The 19,307-nt window shown below is 44.9% G+C and overlaps 1 protein-coding gene across 14 annotated transcripts in view; it reads left to right on the plus strand.

Annotated features, from left to right (window-relative positions):
- PKP4 (plakophilin 4) overlaps positions 1-19,307 on the plus strand; it is a 252,906-nt gene that overhangs the window by 210,115 nt on the left and 23,484 nt on the right. For all 14 annotated transcript variants that reach the window (XM_069732987.1, XM_069732985.1, XM_069732981.1 and 11 more), the window contains 4 exons: positions 11,576-11,759; positions 15,121-15,238; positions 16,707-16,895; positions 17,648-17,821. In XM_069732987.1, coding sequence (XP_069589088.1) covers positions 11,576-11,759; positions 15,121-15,238; positions 16,707-16,895; positions 17,648-17,821 — 665 coding nt within the window. The remainder of the gene's footprint in view (positions 1-11,575; positions 11,760-15,120; positions 15,239-16,706; positions 16,896-17,647; positions 17,822-19,307) is intronic.

The raw sequence follows: 19,307 nt of genomic DNA on the forward strand, positions 1-19,307 counted from the left end.
CGTTATCTTGATCTGTCATATTTTTGGTGTATAAAATTGCTAGTCTCCGCTTCACATTTATAAAGTGACATTTTTATGAGTTTTTTTTTTTTTTCCACTGATCTGCAGTGACTGTAGACTTGTGAATCCTCACACCGAGCACACTGCCCACTCTCAGGATTCTCTGGAAGTGGCTGGCCATGTGACCATAAGCATGCGAATTGCATCATTGCCGCCACATTCCTTCTAGACTGTATTCAGCCTCACTCAATACATTTGTGTTGAGCGACACCGCACCCATCTAGTTGGCATGTGACTGCATGTATGCAAAACGCATACCCACTGCATACCGGAGAATCTTCACAGCGCGTAGTGCACGCAATGTCAGGATTCACAAGTCTGCATTCACATAGAGAAACTGGACAATCCCTTAAAAAGCATGGTCCGGCTGCATAAGAAAATGGCCAATAAATAGGACCCCTAATGTCACTTCAAATCTGAATAGGCCCCTAAAAAATAATTTTGTAAATTTCCTTGAAAAAATGAAAAATTACTGCTAGATTTATAAACCTCCTAAAATGCTAAAAAAAAAAAAAAATTCACAAATGGTGCTGATGTAAAGAAGACATGTTGGAAAAGTTATTTATTAATGTTCTGCTGTGGTATGACTGTCTGAATTAAAGGGATAATTATTCAAAGTTTTAAAATTACCACCTAAAGTGACACTGGTCAGACTTTTTAAATTTGGCCCTGTCACTAAGGGGTTAAAGAGATTTTGGCAGTGTTTTTTTTTAAATTCATATTATAATGTGCATTAAAAAAATAAATGACTAATTTTGCCATTTTTCACACTGGCCACTAGTACTAATATTAGGCTAATCTTTCTGTACAGAAGACTTTTGAGCATTGTTATTATCATCACAGATAAAATTACAATGACTAGTAATACCGCTAATTACACAGGATCCACCAGTAATCACCTCCTCCTGTGCAATGATTGATCATGCCTCTATATACAGTAAATAACACAGGATCCACCATCCACAATAAGTAATATCGCCGCTCACCTCCTCCTCCCTTTCAAATACCTTTTGCACATGCTTATTAGATGCTTCAATACAGAAGATATTTTGAGTCACGTTATTGCTGCTGCTAATGTACGTGTGAATTTCTAGAGAGAACAGGAAGTATTAGTCTAGAATATCCCCAGTGGAAAGTAAGAAATATATTTAGAAAGAAACTAAAATAATGTCAGAATAGATCAAATAGAAATCCTGTTCTCACATTGGATGTTGACAAAAGCATGCAGATGTGTCTTTTTATATAGTGTATTTAAACTTCTGGTTTCAACTGTTCATCTAATGTAAAAATCTGATTTAAAAAGGACCAGTTACCAATTTGAGCACGTTAAACTTGGCACATCAATCATGGAATAGCGTCTGCAACATTTCTTTAAATTCTGCTCTATTGCGGAGATTGTAAACTTTAGGTTGTAATTTGTTATAGTTCAATTGAGTGTTACCATAAACTTGTGTTTGGGGACGTGTACTTCTTCCCCTGCATGAGGTTGACCAATCGTAACTAGGCAGTGTCATGCAGGGGAGAAAAGAACAGCTGCAGCTAATGTGTAGCGATACAGCAGAGCTGAGTATCATTACAAACACTTCCAGATCTCATCTCGCACTACTGTCGGCTCTGATCCTCCCCCCACACTGACTGCCAAGACATGAGATCTGGAAGTGTTTATGGTAGCATGTAATTATTATACATGCAAGAGCTCCGTTATAGAAATCTAAATTCCCTGTCTGATGGAAGAGAAGGCTTTTTTTTAGTTTTATTCTATACCAAAATATGCGTTTATTTCAAGGAGAGAAGAGCACGTTAAAAGGAAAGAACCCCTGATTACTATTCACATTCTGCAGAAAAATCAGCTGTCGAATGATTGTATGCTACTTATTTTCAAAGATTCTTCACGGAAGATTGCAAGGCTTCCGTGGCAGCTAGTGACAGCAATCCTTAGACTAGTTTCACAGTCAAAAATATTGGGCAACATGTCTGCGACTTGTTGACATGGAACTATTTTTGAGGTACGATTTGGCTGTAAAAAAAACAAAACACCAGAACGAACACTGGGTGCAAGCGAGTTGCATGTGACTGGCCCAGCAAAGTCGTATACAACCGGTGACCGAAAATAAATCTCTTGGACTTTTTGGGATGATCAATGTTGCAGAAAATTCTTAGAAGTGATGTTGCCATTTGACCCTTCAATCTTCTCGCCATGTAGCCCCCTTTAACCTACATGGCAATAGGGCTAATCTTCCTGTGGATTTTGTGGATCTTCTTCCCACCCGCTGCACAAACGTGAGCGTCTGCATGGGATTTCTGCTGTGGATCGTGTTGCAGTTACTTGCGGTATTTGCAGTACACAAATCAGACCTCGTTGAATATTACAGACACAGTCCTGTCCTCACCACGCACTTTTGGAACGGGTTTTGTCCAATGACCCAGGGGTGAGTGGTTCTAAGACCCGTTAATGGGTTGATTGTGACTTGTACGATCGCTACTTCCAACAGGTGGCGCTATAGAGTTCAAGTCCTCTTTCTCTCTGAAGAGGCAATTTGCATAATTATAAAAAAGGCTTTTTTGGCCATATGGGCACACTATTTTATTGCTTTTGGAGAGATTATGCCGCTGACCCATTTCCCTTTGAACATTTTCCCTTATTTCAGAGAATGATTACGGGACGGGCAGATTCCGATCTGTTTCCATCAGATGTCTTAAACAAATTCAATTCTTTTATGGAAAGTACGATTGCATAAGAACAAAGTGTCAGGGATCTCAAATATTCTCCATTCTTCACTTTGCTCCTTCCGCTCTGTGTTCTTTCAAGTGCTTCAGAGCGTGCCTGGAATTCTCCAAGTTTTCTATACACCAGGAAGGGAGTACTGCAGCCCCCGAGACCTGATGACAAGGGTCTCTTTCAGCCAGTGCAGGATGTTATGGAAGCGTGTGGCATGGGCATCGGCGCCCTGTATCTGCATAGAAGAACATTCAGCTCTATAATCGTTGTTATACCTTGCCGAAATGTTCAGAGTCTTACACATAATCTAATAAACGTACTCGCCAGGATTCCCAGCTATGAATACCGTATAGCTTGGCAGCTTGAATTTTGTTGGAACTTGATTGGGGCTTTTCCACCATCCGGACTGTCCTGCAATACAACCTTTCATCATTTTTTCTCTGCTGTCCACATCCAGGGAGATTAGCTACAGTGCCATGGGTTGTAAACTTCTTGATTTATGTTGCGCACCTGGACAAAAAAATATCAACAATCTCCATAGATCTTGATATGTTTCAACAAATTTGGTTCTCAAGTCCTCGGACCGTTCTCTTCTCCTCTTTCTGTTCTCCATCCTTAGTGTGGTACACACAGACTAACAATGCAAAGATTGAGTCAACTTACTTCCTTTTTAGGAGTTTGTATGTTCTCCCCGTGTTTGTGTGGGTTCTCCTGTTTCCTCCCACACTCCAAAGACACACTGATAGGGAATCTAGATTGTCAGCCCCATTGGGGACAGTGATGATAATGTCCATAAAGCGCTGCGGAATAAGATGGCGCTATATAATAATGCATAATAAATAAAAAATATATCAATAAATCTGGTTTCAGATGTGATTTTCATATTGCCCACGCCTGTTGCTTGCCACAGGTTAGTTTGAACGAGCATCACATGCTTGAAACAAATATGCAGAGGATTGATTAATAGGGGCACGCTTCTTAATGAATCTGTAGCATGTGAGAAGTGGCGTGCACCTTGCCACACTCTAGTCTGAGACTGGAGTAAAATTTCTTGGAAAAGGATCTCAACAGTTTATCATAAATTAGACGAGCCATGGCAGCGGCATGTCCCCATCCCACCCATTTTGGTAGAGTGGGACAAAACTGCTGTGAAACATGCCAATAGTTGCAACGTTTTTGTGCAACTCTGGGTGTGCACAAATGTTGGCAATCTTCACAGCTTGTAAAAGACTTGATGAACCGAGGCCTTATACTTCCTGTCCTTTCAGGAGAGTTTACAGCAGTTTACTTATCAGCAGAGGAAAGCTTACAATGACAGGGTACACCTCTATACACTTACCAGTTTGGCTGCTAAGCCAAACTTGGTTTATGGAAATGGTTCTTTTCTGGCAGCGTCCTAGACTCGACAGCAGAACCCCATTTAGACTTCTCCATCTGATTTATCGACTGGGTCACACCGGTGGTGCCCTGCAGAGTCACGCTTGCCAAAGAAAACCCTGTCTAAGGCGTGGACCATTGAGGTGAGTAGGGCACTGGCTAACAAGGGGCTCGTTGATCAATGACCTGGGTTGGTAGGGTCTAACACTTCTAGTAAGGTGCTTCCACCCGGTGGCATCTGAACCGGCAAGCACCCATGAGGTTTAGACCTGCTGGGGTCTAGGACTTATTTTTTTTATGCAAGATGGAGGAGTTTGGTCCGGGTAATGTCACAGTGCCCATCTAATTCTAATTTTCTGTAGACTCCATCTCTGATATCCATCTATGTGGTTTTTCTTTCCCGTGTGCCAGTGTCACGGCCTAAGAGTTGAGGCCAGTGTTCTTGGCCCGGTGTGGTTACACTTGGAAGGAATACTAATGCGATTCTTTGTGAGGTGCGGTGACTACACTGGAAGATGTATAAGCCTATTCTTTGTTTAGTTCAATGGAACGTTCACCATTGTAGCGAAAGTCCTGGCTCCAGGTATGAACATTATGTCATTGTTTCACATGGGTGAAAATAATCAAAGAAGCTTTTTCCAACTTGGCTGACTTCTACGCGGCGGTGATTTTCACATTACCGCCTTCGACAAAGCAGAACAAGGAATTCATTCTGCTTTTCGGTCACCTCCAAGAGAGTGTCACCTCCTTGGCCGGTCACCGGCAGTGCCGGAGCCTTATTATTGTGCTCCTCGAGCGCGAGTATAGAAGGAGCCGGTGCATTAGTGAAATAGCCCTCCGTCCGCAGCGCTCGTCATTTCAGCTTCGCAACAGAACACTTACAAAAGGGAGTTAAACGTCTGATAGGAAAATGAGATGCAGCCCCGCTCTGTATGGATTTTGTTTGCTGCACTTTTGACACCTCCGCAGCTTAACATAGCTATGAATATGAAGCGGCTTCCATCCTTCACCCAAAAGGACCTTTTATTCTCTACGCTTCAGAGTTAAATAAATGTTGCATGATGTTCACAATCAGATTTTATTTTTTGAGAGTGTCGTTTCTAAATACAAATATTTACAGCACTTCATTCGTTGCTCATTCCAACCAATAATGAATGGTGCCGTATTCGGCAAATGTGCGGATGTGGAGACTGACTTAATGTGCATTTAGACACGCCGACAAATGGAGAAAGATTAACATTTGTTCCGTTATTCGTCAGCCTGCGTAGAGCGACCAATAAACACGCACCGTTCAGCTCCAAAATATTCGAGCGACGCTTGTTAACAAGCCGAAATCTCACTAGAACGGTGTGTGTGCGCGTCATTATACTAATAGAATATGTAATAAAATTCCATTAAAAACCAAACATTGCCCAAAACATCTGCCTTAAAAAAAAAAAAAAAAAAAAAAGTAGCAGCCCATAAAAGAAATGGGTCCTAAGATGTAGGGCCTGGAATGTTAGGTAAAATATAAACATCTAATTATGCCAAGCGGGCTAATAAAAAAAAAAAAAAAAAAAAGTCCTCGGTCAGTACATGAAAATTACACTCACTATATTGTCTAATAGAGGCAGGAAATGTTCCCCCTCACATACAAATTCCCTTTGCATAATAACTAAAAAAAAAAGGGTAAATATGAGCATGGATCTAATACCCAGCCAATAAGTGTGCTGACCGAGACGAGGAGGAACTCGGACCAAGTCCATGATATGGAATCCAATCAAAAGATGTAGAAAATGAGGCAAGCGTGTTTCGCTGCTAACCAGCATCTTCCTCTGGGGGAAAATGCATGAAATATAAAGTGAAAAGTATATAGAAGATAGATAAAACAATTACGGTAATTGAATATCGGTGGTATAGCCGCTCGGTGTCTACTTGGTCCAACACAAGGGTGATGCTTTGAGATGGAAGCTCATGAGTGCATGGTGTGAAGTGTGGGGCAGGGAATTTTGCCGGTAAGAAATGCCCATGTGTGGGAATCAAAATGGTAAATTGTGCATGCGCATAGGTCCGTGATGTATCTTATGGGCAAAGTAATAGGTCAGTATCCGAGAACTGTCCATGCTCGGGGACTGCGTCATGATGCAAGTAGTATCAAACAAATTCTGCCTATAGAGGAATGCATAAGCGCAAAAGATATCTCGTAGTGTGGACAGAATGCGGATTCCAGACCGAGAAGGAACAGCGTATATCAACCAACATGATTAAATCTAAAGAAGTCAAAGACAAACAAGCAAGTCAAGTTAAATGCAAAGCATACGGAGTAGGAGATGAGTCAGTCTAGTCATATATATCCCATCACTGCGGAATTACTAAATAAATATGCCAATCTAATATTATATAAATCCATACTGTTAAAGGTACAGTATATTCCCATCTCCAAGATCCTATCCCAATATGTAGTAGCTGTAATAATATTAACAAATACCTCCAATTAATAATATAGTATAGTTTTTTCTGATTCTCGGTCTCTCTCCTCTTTCAGGATACCTTAGGTATCCATGGTTGCGACCACTGATCTAGTGATATCAAGTTGCTAGTGGTCGTAACCATGGATACCTAGTGGTCGTAACCGTGGATACCTAAAGTCCTGCAATGCCTGCACATGAAAAATGAGACATGGAGAATCGGAAACACTATACTACATTTCTAATTGGCTGTGTTTGCTAATATTATTATTACACCTACTAAGTACTGGGATAGGATCTTGGAGATGGGAATACCCCTTAAAGAACAGAGTGTCAAACCCCGAAATGATAACATAAGACTTCACACCAATCACAAAAAGTACTACACGTAGGAGACCTATTATGAAGGTATTCACATGTTCATGGCTTCCATCTACCCAGATATGATAAGGCTCCATTCGGATAACTGTAAGGGGGCTCGTTTTAGCATCCAGTCCAGTCCTGGCCCAATTGCCAGTTTTAGACCTGAACTAACAGCATCATGGATCCCTATGATATTTGCGGTCATAAATCCTGTGGTCCAGCACACATTTAATACAGGATCTTTTTAGAATCTGAAAAGCCTCTGCCATGGAATTTGAAGTCCTTCCTGAAGGCAAGACCTTGTTAGCTGAGATGGACCCACTACAAAAGGGAGGACATCCTAATGGGGCTTGTGATAGTTGCGACCTCCTTCAGCACTCAAATGTATTTTCCAAAATGTTCCTGCCTCGTGAAGGTTGTCGCGCCGGATTTAAGTTGCTGTATGAAAAATTAAATGTAATTAATGCCAGCGAAACTTCTAACACAGCAGAGTATTAAGCAAGGCCATATGGAAGACGCGTGTGTTCTGCATTGATAATCCACTACACAAGTTCTTCACAACAGTTTTGTATTACGGTAAATGGCTGGAGACCGCACTTGTCTACTCAGATTTAGGAAAGTATTACTTGCCTGACGAACACCAAGAAGCAAATCCGCCGAGGGCAGATGTTAAGTGAAAGTTTTAATAATTTGTCCATCAAATCCGATGACATGTTGCGGAGAAATGAGGTGGCGGTATCAAGATGACACGGCCAGGCTAAACCGGCAGAGCTCTTTGTGTGAACCTGTCAAGGTCACATAACATTTACACGGAGTAAAATCTGAAGGTATTCAGGCATATAGAAAAGGACTCGCGGTTTACCTTCTTTCAGGAGATCTCCATTGGCACAGATGTTTCTCCCGATGCAGGATGAAGGCACCAAAGCAAGTCTTGCCTAGTTTCTCACTACCAGACTGAAGTAGGGTTGGATTCAGATAAATTCCAAGACTATACTTTTCTGTAACCTTCAGTGACTTTGTGACCACATAGATAAAGATGGCCACTACAACGTATCAAACTCCGAGACCCAAACAGATCAGTGAGGAGCAATACTGGATGACGTAGGAAGACAAACGCTGAACGTAGCTCAGTCTTCTTGCCCCATGAAGATCGTTGTGAGTTGATAGAACTTCTTATCTTCTTTTTTTTATGAAGGTGGAAATGACTCTTGGGTATGGCCATCTTTTAGCACCATCATTGACATCTGCAAAGTGTGTTCTCTGTTGACAGTAGCACGGGTAGATGTGGAGGGGCCGGGCTAGGAAACTTGGCTTCAAAACCTGCATCTCCATGAAGAATCCCATACACATTAATCCATGCCTGGCTGAAACTTGACTCTTTTTTGTCTCTGAAACACTGCTGCTTTTCAGAGAAGACATTGGACCAGCGGGAGAGATGAGATTAGTCCTACACCACACCTGGTCAGCTTGTCCAAGCGCTGCTCTGGGTTACTGACCAGTCTCTTGCTAAGGACACACATGGAAGGGAGCTGTCAATCATCTAGATAAGTCTGGGGAGAATACTAGCATGGGTAACCCCAGACTAGTCTTGTCTCTGTATATGGTCCCTGACAGGTCTTCAACCTATATTTTCTCTGAAACAGAGCATTTAATAGAATAACACATGTGGCTGCCATCGTGCAGCCAAGCTCTGATTCACGCTGCCCGTGGTTTGAGCAGCATCAATCAGTCGCCATTTTCCCTTTAAATAGTTGTCGGTCTTGACTCCCCAACGCACAGGATCGTTGGGCTTTGCAAAAAATCGGGTGTTGAAATTCAAACCACCCAACCCTTGTCATCCTCGACATCGTCTCTCTGGGAGAGTCCCAGGAAGCCCCCCATACACACTAGACACTCGGCCTATATCGGCGGGTTCTGCCGATATTCGGTATGGCTCTCAGGGTTGTATGGAGCTGACACACATGATAGTTACCACAATAAAATTACTCGTTGCAGGCATGCTGGTTATGAGAAGAGGAGTCAGGACCCTCCTATTCATTAATGTTAAGCATTAAGTAAAATCCCTTTATATAGGCCTGAACCAAGCACCTCTTACACCCCTTATGCTTTTTTTTTTTCTATCATTGCAGACTTATTTTCCGCTTTGCTCTTGTATACTTCTATATACCATATTCAGTTCCTTGCATCGGCTATTTTGTACATCAGCCGTGCAATGTTCTGCATTGCAGATCCTGTCAATTTCCCTTTTACATTTTTAACTACTTTATGGAGTCTTAAAACACTAATTAGCTTCTGTTCATGAAGTAAAAGAGAATCTGACAATTCCATTATCTTGTTTATCTTTTGAATACATCACAAACATGTTTGTATGGTATATTGAAGAGAAACTAAACTTTTGCACCATTTTTAACCTTCGTCAGGCTGCATAATTTTACAACGTTAACAGGCTGCAGAGGTACAATTGTACCTTCATATATATTTTATTGAAATTTGGCCAATATATTCTGGACCAAAACTGCAGAGATGTCACGAAATTTCAGCCCTCTATGGCTTTTCGAGAAAAAAAAAGTTATTGCAATTTTAAAACGGAATAGTTACCATTGTACCTACTCAGCCGGACGAAGGTTAAAATATTTTTATTCCCTCTAATTGCAAGCAGATCAGTGAGGGTCCGAGACCAGAGACCCTCACCTTTCTCTTAAAGAACCTCTTAGAGGGTTATAGCTCAGTGATGTGGAGCGCACAGCTGGGGGGGTTGTGGAGCGCACAGCTGGGGGGGGTTGTGTAGCGCACAGCTCGGGGAGTTGTGTAGCGCACAGCTCGGGGAGTTGTGGAGCGCACAGCTGGGGAGTTGTGGAGCGCACAGCTCGGGAGGTTGTGGAGCGCACAGCTCGGGAGGTTGTGGGGCGCACAGCTCGGGAGGTTGTGGGGCGCACAGCTCGGGAGGTTGTGTAGCGCACAGCTCGGGGGGTTGTGTAACGCACAGCTCGGGGAGTTGTGGAGCGCACAGCTGGGGGGGTTGTGGAGCGCACAGCTCCGGGGGTGGGGGGTTGTGGAGCGCACAGCTGGGGGGGTTGTGGAGTGCACAGCTCGGGGGGTGGGGGGTTGTGGATCGCACAGCTGGGGGGGTTGTGAAGCGCACAGCTCGGGGGTGGGGGGGTTGTGGAGCGCACAGCTCGGGGGGGGGGGGGGGGGGTTGTGGAGTGCACCGCTCCGGGGGTCGCATAGCGCACAGCTTTGGGGGGGTGGGGAGCACACAGGACAGGAGGTTGTGCAGCGCACAGCTCGGGGGGGGGGCGGGGGAGAGGGGATCGTGGAACGCACCGCTCCAGTGGGTTGTGGAGCGCACGGCTCGGGGGGTTGTGGAGCGCGCTGCTTTGGGGGGTGGGGAGCGCACAGGACGGGAGGTTGTGGAGCGCACCGCTCCAGAGGGGTTGTGGAGCCCACAGGACGGGAGGTTGTGGAGCGCACAGCTTTGGGGGGTGGGGAGCGCACAGGATGGGAGGTTGTGGTGCGCACTGCTCGAGGGGTCGTGGAGCGCACAGCTCGGGGGTGGGGAGCGCACAGCATGGGGATTGGAGAGCCCACAGCTCGGGGTTGAGAGCCTATCTCCTGCCTGAGCATGCGCACAGTGTATAGTACCATAGAAAGCTTCAACATAGACTATTGCCAGCCACAAGTATGCTTTATAGTCCTATTCCTTGAAAGTCAGATGTTCGGATTGTTCTTTCCCCCAGCGTGATCTGTCGTGGGCGACTCAGGAAGGCCCCTTATATATTAGATGGTCAGCTGACATTGGTGGATTTGGCGAACTTATATCTAATGGACCATATATCGGGTCTTTTACACAATCTTCAATGCAAGTTACCAAGGCAGAGCAAGCTGAACAAGCGGAGGGGTCTGTGAAATTTCAACTCTGAAGACCATAGTATTTTGAATGCAGCTCTGGAGTATATGACAGACTGTGATTCAGGATTGGTATAAGATTAGGATTTTTTTATTTGTACAGTTACTTAAAGGGGTATTCATATCTCCAAAATCCTATCCCAATATGTAGTAGGTGTAATAATAATTAGATTAGCAAATACCTCCAATTAGAAATGTAGTATAGTTTTTCTGATTCTCTATATCTCGGTCTTCATGCGCAGGACATTGCAGGACCTTGGGTATCCATGGTTACGACCACTGATATAGTGACAGCTAGTTACTTGTGGTCGTACCCTTGGATACCTGAGGTCCTGCAATGCCTGCACATGAGGACTTTGACATGGCGAATCAGAAGAACTATACTACATTTGTAATTGGAGGTATTTGCTAATATTTTTGTTACACCTACTGCATATTGGGATAGGATCTTTGAGATGGGAATATTCTTAACTTTTTATGTAATTCTGTATGGAAAGTATCACTGGTAATCGGAGGTGAATGGATGAGGTTACGGTGCGTTAAAAGGGGCACTAATCACGATGGTGGCACCTGTGGTCCAACATGACGCGTTCTGCGCCCATATCAATATCCGCCTCCATACAATACAGGGAAATACGGTGCTATGGAGGGACGGCCTGTATTCTCCTGCGGTGCTTATAGAGTCTGTGCTCTGTTCTTCCAGGAGTCCTGTGGAACTTATCATCCTGCGATGCCGTGAAGATGACCATTATCCGGGATGCTCTGTCTCCGCTCACAAACACTGTGATCGTCCCGCACTCCGGATTCAATAATTCCTCCTTTGACGACGATCACAAAATGAAATTCCAGTCCTCGTCCGTTCTCCGCAATACCACTGGCTGCATGAGGTAACAGAATGCTTTACGGAGCAAGAAAAACCAATATTCTCAGAGATTGGACCCGAGATTTTATGAAGGGTTTTTTATTTCACAAAAATGTAATAAAATGTCATAAATATAGATGCGATAAAATGTTTTCATGGCTAAGGTTTAGACTTCTACATTTCATCTAGATGAGATTTGTCGCTGTGGGTCAACGCGTGGCAATGACCCTCAATTGCTTTTCTTCGCTTTTATCTAGTGATCGGGTTGTTCCAATATTGATGTAGTCCACAAAATGGCAACCTACATTAGATTTACCACCATTAAAGGAATGATTATTAAAAAAAAAAAAAGACCGGCCAGTACCTCCTTCGAAGCAAGTGCAATATTAATAATATTATTATAGAAAAACAAAAGAGAACATCAGCTGCTGTGTGCACCAGATACAGGAAAGCATTGAACATAGACTATACTATATGTTTGCCTTGTGCTCTGAGATAAATAAGGATAGTCATGGATGGTGAGGGATAGAGATGAATGGAGATGGATAGAGATGAATGGAGAGGGATAGAGGTGGATGGAGAGGGATAGAGATGAATGGAGAGGGATAGAGGTGGATGGAGAGGGATAGAGATGAATGGAGAGGGATAGAGATGAATAGAGAGGGATAGAGGTGGATGGAGAGGGATAGAGATGAATGGAGAGGAATAGAGGTGGATGGAGAGGGATAGAGGTGGATGGAGAGGGATAGAGATGAATGGAGAGGAATAGAGGTGGATGGAGAGGGATAGAGGTGGATGGAGAGGGATAGAGGTGGATGGAGAGGGATAGAGGTGGATGGAGAGGGATAGAGATGAATGGAGAGGGATAGAGGTGGGTGGAGAGGGATAGAGATGAATGGAGAGGGATAGAGGTGGATGGAGAGGGACAGAGGTGGATGGAGAGGGACAGAGGTGGATGGAGAGGGATAGAGATGAATGGAGAGGGATAGAGGTGGATGGAGAGGGATAGAGGTGGATGGAGAGGGATAGAGATGAATGGAGATGGATAGAGATGAATGGAGAGGGATAGAGATGAATGGAGAGGGATAGAGATGAATGGAGAGGGATAGAGGTGGGTGGAGAGGGATAGAGATGAATGAAGAGGGATAGAGGTGGATGGAGAGGGATAGAGGTGGATGGAGAGGGATAGAGGTGGATGGAGAGGGATAGAGGTGGATGGAGAGGGATAGAGGTGGATGGAGAGGGATAGAGGTGGGTGGAGAGGGATAGAGGTGGGTGGAGAGGGATAGAGGTGGATGGAGAGGGACAGAGGTGGATGGAGAGGGACAGAGGTGGATGGAGAGGGACAGAGGTGGATGGAGAGGGACAGAGGTGGATGGAGAGGGACAGAGGTGGATGGAGAGGGACAGAGGTGGATGGAGAGGGACAGAGGTGGATGGAGAGGGACAGAGGTGGATGGAGAGGGACAGAGGTGGATGGATAGGGACAGGTGGATGGATAGGGACAGGTGGATGGATAGGGACAGAGGTGGATGGAGAGGGACAGAGGTGGATGGAGAGGGACAGAGGTGGATGGAGAGGGACAGAGGTGGATGGAGAGGGACAGAGGTGGATGGAGAGGGACAGAGGTGGATGGAGAGGGACAGAGGTGGTTGGAGAGGGACACAGGTGGATGGAGAGGGACAGATGTGGATGGAGAGGGACAGAGGTGGATGGAGAGGGACAGAGATGGATGGATAGGGGCAGATGTGGTTGGATAGGGACAGATGTGGTTGGAGAGGGACAGAGGTGGTTGGAGAGGGACAGAGGTGGTTGGAGAGGGACAGAGGTGGTTGGAGAGGGACAGAGGTGGTTGGAGAGGGACAGAGGTGGTTGGAGAGGGACAGAGGTGGTTGGAGAGGGACAGAGGTGGTTGGAGAGGGATAGAGGTGGATGGAGAGGGATAGAGGTGGATGGAGAGGGATAGAGGTGGATGGAGAGGGATAGAGATGAATGGAGAGGGATAGAGGTGGATGGAGAGGGATAGAGATGAATGGAGAGGAATAGAGGTGGATGGAGAGGGATAGAGGTGAATGGAGATGGATAGAGATGAATGGAGAGGGATAGTGGTGGATGGAGAGGGATAGTGGTGGATGGAGAGGGATAGTGGTGGATGGAGAGGGATAGAGGTGGATGGAGAGGGATAGAGGTGGATGGAGAGGGATAGAGATGAATGGAGAGGGATAGAGGTGGGTGGAGAGGGATAGAGATGAATGGAGAGGGACAGAGGTGGATGGAGAGGGACAGAGGTGGATGGAGAGGGACAGAGGTGGATGGAGAGGGACAGAGGTGGATGGAGAGGGACAGAGGTGGATGGAGATGGATAGAGATGAATGGAGAGGGATAGAGATGAATGGAGAGGGATAGATGTGGTTGGAGAGGGACAGAGGTGGTTGGAGAGGGACAGAGGTGGATGGAGAGGGACAGAGGTGGTTGGAGAGGGACAGAGGTGGTTGGAGAGGGACAGAGGTGGTTGGAGAGGGACAGAGGTGGATGGAGAGGGACAGAGGTGGATGGATAGGGACAGAGGTGGATGGATAGGGACAGAGGTGGTTGGAGAGGGACAGAGGTGGTTGGAGAGGGACAGAGGTGGTTGGAGAGGGACAGAGGTGGTTGGAGAGGGACAGAGGTGGTTGGAGAGGGACAGATGTGGATGGAGAGGGATAGATCTGGATGGAAATATATGGATGCTCTGTTCTTTCAGGAGTCCTATGGAATTTATCATCTTAGGCTGCCTTAGAGATGACTATTATCTGGGATGATGGGTCTTCGCTCACAAACACTGTGATCATTCCACACTCTGGATTTAATCATTCCTTTTTTGACGACGATCAAAGGAGGCATTATTGAATCCACAGGGATGGATTTGGATGTATAGGTAGCAGTATATATGGATATATAGTGATGGATGGATAGAAATACAGGTTTTGGACTTGTGACCACCCTTCTGGTGCCTGTAATGGCTGCCACATTTACTATTTTCAGACTTTTGGGACAATGTAAATGACTTACAGGATTTTTTAGGATCCAGAACAGCCCCATGGCCTCCTTTTATAGTAGAACCAGCACAGCTATCCAGATCTATTTTCAGACACCACTATCCGCTCGCTGTGAGCCCCATTGACTTTAACGGGGTCCATCTGGTTCTCTTAATTATCTATGGAAAGAGTAGCCTTACAGACTGTTCTTTTCCTCCAAAAAAAAATGTCATTATCTTTTTCATGGCTTATATATTCTGCAGAACAGAAATTTCTACGCCGGCTCCCTGATGTTTTATTCGACCTCGGTCGGATGGTACTTTTTTATTGACGGCGTTCATTTTCTTAAATTGTGCTTTTGTTCCTCCAGGAATCTGAGTTCAGCGGGGGAAGAGGCACGCAAGCAGATGAGATACTGTGAAGGCTTGGTGGACTCCCTCCTCTTCGTGATTCAGACCTGTGTGAACACGTCAGATTTTGACAGCAAGGTATTTTCTATTTATTCCTGGGGTAATAACGCGTTTTACACAGCCTTGTTTACTGTGCATTAAGCAATTGCTTTTCTTAAAACCTCAGCCACAGGCAATTTCCTCCCGTCTGTGTACTTAGTGGTAAAAGATGTTTCAGGAATGAAGTTTCTGTGCCGCACTTTCCTAAATCCCTGGTGACAAACAGTTAAATGTGAATCCGTGCCTCCTGTTGCTCCGTCCTCCGTGCGCGCTGATCGATGCGTCCATTATGGCACGGTCACGTGGTCTGAGAACTGCCAGCGCCGCGGGAGGTCTCATGCTATCACAGATGCCCAGATTTTAGGAAAACGCTTACAATATTCACACTTCATTGTATTAGTGCAATATTGCTTTGCTTTTTTGTGTCAAAGGTGGACAAACCCTTTAAGAAAGTTGTTTATTCTTCTACCCATCTGAAAGATCCATCTAGATCTTAGAAATAAATCACTGGTCTTGATGAATCCGGGCCCCAATTCATATTCTTAACATGCGTATTAGCTGCTGAACTCTAATGTAGACCATATTTGCATAGAAGCCTCATCTGTGCATGATCTAATGTGTTCAAACATCAATGTGAAGAAAGGTGGAGGAAGTGAGCTGTGACATCACCTAATGTGATTGGTGGATCGTGTGTTATCTACTGTATATAGAGGTGTTATCAGTCATTGTACAGGAGGAGGAGGTGAGCTGTGACATCACCTATTGTGAATGGTGGATCCTGTGTTATCTACTGTATATAGAGGTGTTATCAGTCATTGTACAGGAGGAGGAGGTGAGCTGTGACATCACCTATTGTGAATGGTGGATCCTGTGTTATCTACTGTATATAGAGGTGTTATCAGTCATTGTACAGTAGGAGGAGGAGGTGGGCTGTCACATCTATTGTGAATGGTGGATCCTGTGTAGCTTCTGTCTACTGTATATAGAGGTGTTACCTTTCTTGTTATCCTGTCTGTGATAATGAGGCTGCTGAAAACATACAGAACAGGAACAAGTCTTTTTAAAGGCTTAGTGGCCAGTGTGAACATTTCCAAGATTTCAATTTTTTTTTTGTCTACATAAATACTAATCTGGAAAATTGAAAACAGTGTTACTAAATACATTTAACTCAAAAACCTGATTTAAACACTAGGTCCAGTTTTTGCTGATACATTCCCTCCAGGTCCCCTGTGCACATTAGAGAACTGTTAATAAGACCACGTGGCGTCCGGTGTTAATTACTCGATAACCAGTGCTTGGATTTAATTTCATTATATTAATTGGAGTAGCTGCTTCGGGCGTCATTACCACATCCAGCATCTGCAGTCTGAAAACCACATAAAATCTCATGTTTTCCTGTGACGGCGGCTCCTCTTCAGCAGAGCCAATTACTCGGACCCTTCGATTCTGCAGCCCATCCGAAACCTCCAGGTGATAAACACTGACACCGCATTTCCTTCTCTTCCAGACAGTGGAGAACTGCGTCTGCACCTTGAGAAACTTGTCTTACCGGCTGGAATTGGAAGTGCCTCAAGCTCGACTGTTGGGAATTAATGAAATGGAGGAGTTCTGCAAAGAATCCCCTAGCAAGGAATCAGACTCCAGTTGTTGGGGTAAAAAAAAGAAAAAGAAGAAAAGACCACCACAAGAAGACCTGGTGGGTGCCGTCAGTATAAGTTTGTTTGCACACGGAAAAATACTTTTCACAAATTTGCAAGTCATACATTGGATAGGGGATCGGGGATCAATGGGGTTTCGACCTCTAGGACCCCGGCTGATCCGGAGAACGGGGCAGTGCTGTGCCCCATCTTGAATGAAGGGAGGGTGCACCTTCTTTATATTGTCATGGGGACTGTCGAAATTAGCCAAGCCCTGTACTAGCAATTCTCCACCAGTCCCACAGTACTGGAGCCCCGTCTTCGGAATAGAAGGGGTCCCAGTATTGCAACCCACAGAGATCGTCAGGTTATCTCCTGTCCAAGCGCCAAGTCCAGTCTGCAGCTTCTAATTATTCAGTCTCTCGTCAGCCATCTTGAACTGAGCCTGGCACACCGGCGTTCACGTGTCTTCACTAGGAGGTCGCTTTCAGACACTTCATCAGATGCTTATCTTCACCCCCAAAAAGATGGATTGTGCATGAGGAAATCGCTCAGCTTGGTTTTCATTAATCTATTGTGATTTCTGTCTGGTTGAACTCGAGTTACACCATAATACGAGAATTTGTGGCCATGTGAGGTTGCAACCACAAATGTGGTGCCTCCATCCATATAGTCAATGTGGCCCTGCAGAAATCCTGTAGGGTTGGATTCCTGACAACTCCTTAAGTTGCCATCAAAAGTTGTAATGCAGTAGTGCAATTTTGTATGATAGTCTTGTAGCCTAAAAGTGACATTATTTTTGTTGTTACAGTGGGACGGTGTGGGACCTATTCCAGGACTCTCCCAGTCCCCAAAGGGGGTGGAAATGCTCTGGCACCCGACTGTAGTTAAGCCATATCTGACTCTCTTAGCTGAAAGTTCTAATCCTGCGACATTAGAAGGTTCGGCCGGGTCTCTCCAGAATCTCTCCGCCGGCAACTGGAAGGTAACGAAGCCATGAAGCTTGTAATTCCGACAGCTACCTTTTTTTTTATTTAAATAGATTTTTATTAACAATATATAGAAGAACATCAGAATGCCATTTACATTGCAATATATCACATACACATTTTCTTATTTAATAAACCCCAACATTACCCCAACAACCCCCCTCCCCCCTAAGACAGCTCAATCCCAATCTTCACCCCACTGAGGGCTTCTCTGCCTCGTGCAATTTATCCTTATCCAGGTCTTAAGAAACTCGACGTCTATACTCCTCAATCCAATTCAAGCCAAGGAGACCACATTTTATTAAACATTTCTATTTTCCCCCTTTTTTTGTACACCCCCTTTTCCAATTTTAGTCCATGTTGAACATATTGGAGAAATTCCCTTCTCGCAGGTGGTTCCGCATTTATCCAATTTCGTGCTATTACTTTCCTGGCCATGTATAGTAGCCTAGCGATTGCAATCTTCCAAGTATTGTCAACTCCAATTTCTTCCACATATCCCAGCACGCATACTATCGGGTCTCTAAGAACTCTACACTTATACGCTACTTCAACCCGGCTCAAAACCACCACCCGAAAAGCAGCCAGCCTAGGACACGTCCACATCATGTGATATATTCCTGCATTCTCACTCGCACACCTCGGGCACTCAGAATTGGCACGCAATCCCGCTTTGTATAGCACTTCCGGAGATTTATATACTCTATGCAGAATGTATAGCTGCGAGAGTCTATATGGTTCACTCAAGGATAGTCGCGGAACCCACTCCATCACCGACTCCCAAGTTTCATTCTCCATCGGCCCTACGTCCCTCTCCCACTTAGTTCTCGCCTTTATAGGGAAATCTAGCAGGAACGTGTGCATAAGGTCCTTATACAGAGTGGAAATAACTCCCCTTGTAGTCCCATCACCACACACATACTCCAACACTATATCATCTTGAACCCTGATATCAGCCTTCTTATTCTGAGCTCTAAAGGCATGTCTCATCTGCGCGTACTGATATTCCCCTGTTGATCTCAGACCAAACTCTACCTGCAATTGGGAAAAGGACTTCAATGCCTGCTGCTGGATTATCTGGTGAACAAAGCAAATTCCCTTATTCTGCCATTCCATCAGTCCTCCCAGAGCCTCGAATTCCTTTAAATTGTTGTTAGACCATATCGGTGTGAATTTAGTTAACCCTGTAACCCCGTGAATCTGCCTTAGTCTATTCCATAATTTGCGAATCAGGAACAGGGTTGGGTATACTCTCCCAAAGCGCCCAAGGAGCCATCCTCCAAACACCTGACCACCGGTCGTCGGTCCGTCACCTCTTTCATTAGATGTTGTACTGCACTAGATGACGCCCCTTGCGCCCAGCCCTTCAAATGCTGGCTCTGGGCCGCAAGGAAGTATATTTCCGGGTTGGGCAAAGCCAAACCACCATCTTCCTTGGGTCGCTGAAGCGTCTCCAGGCTAATACGTGGATATTTGTCTTCC

The sequence above is a fragment of the Ranitomeya imitator genome, chromosome 7, assembly GCF_032444005.1.
Source record: "Ranitomeya imitator isolate aRanImi1 chromosome 7, aRanImi1.pri, whole genome shotgun sequence".
NCBI classification, from domain to species: domain Eukaryota; kingdom Metazoa; phylum Chordata; class Amphibia; order Anura; family Dendrobatidae; genus Ranitomeya; species Ranitomeya imitator.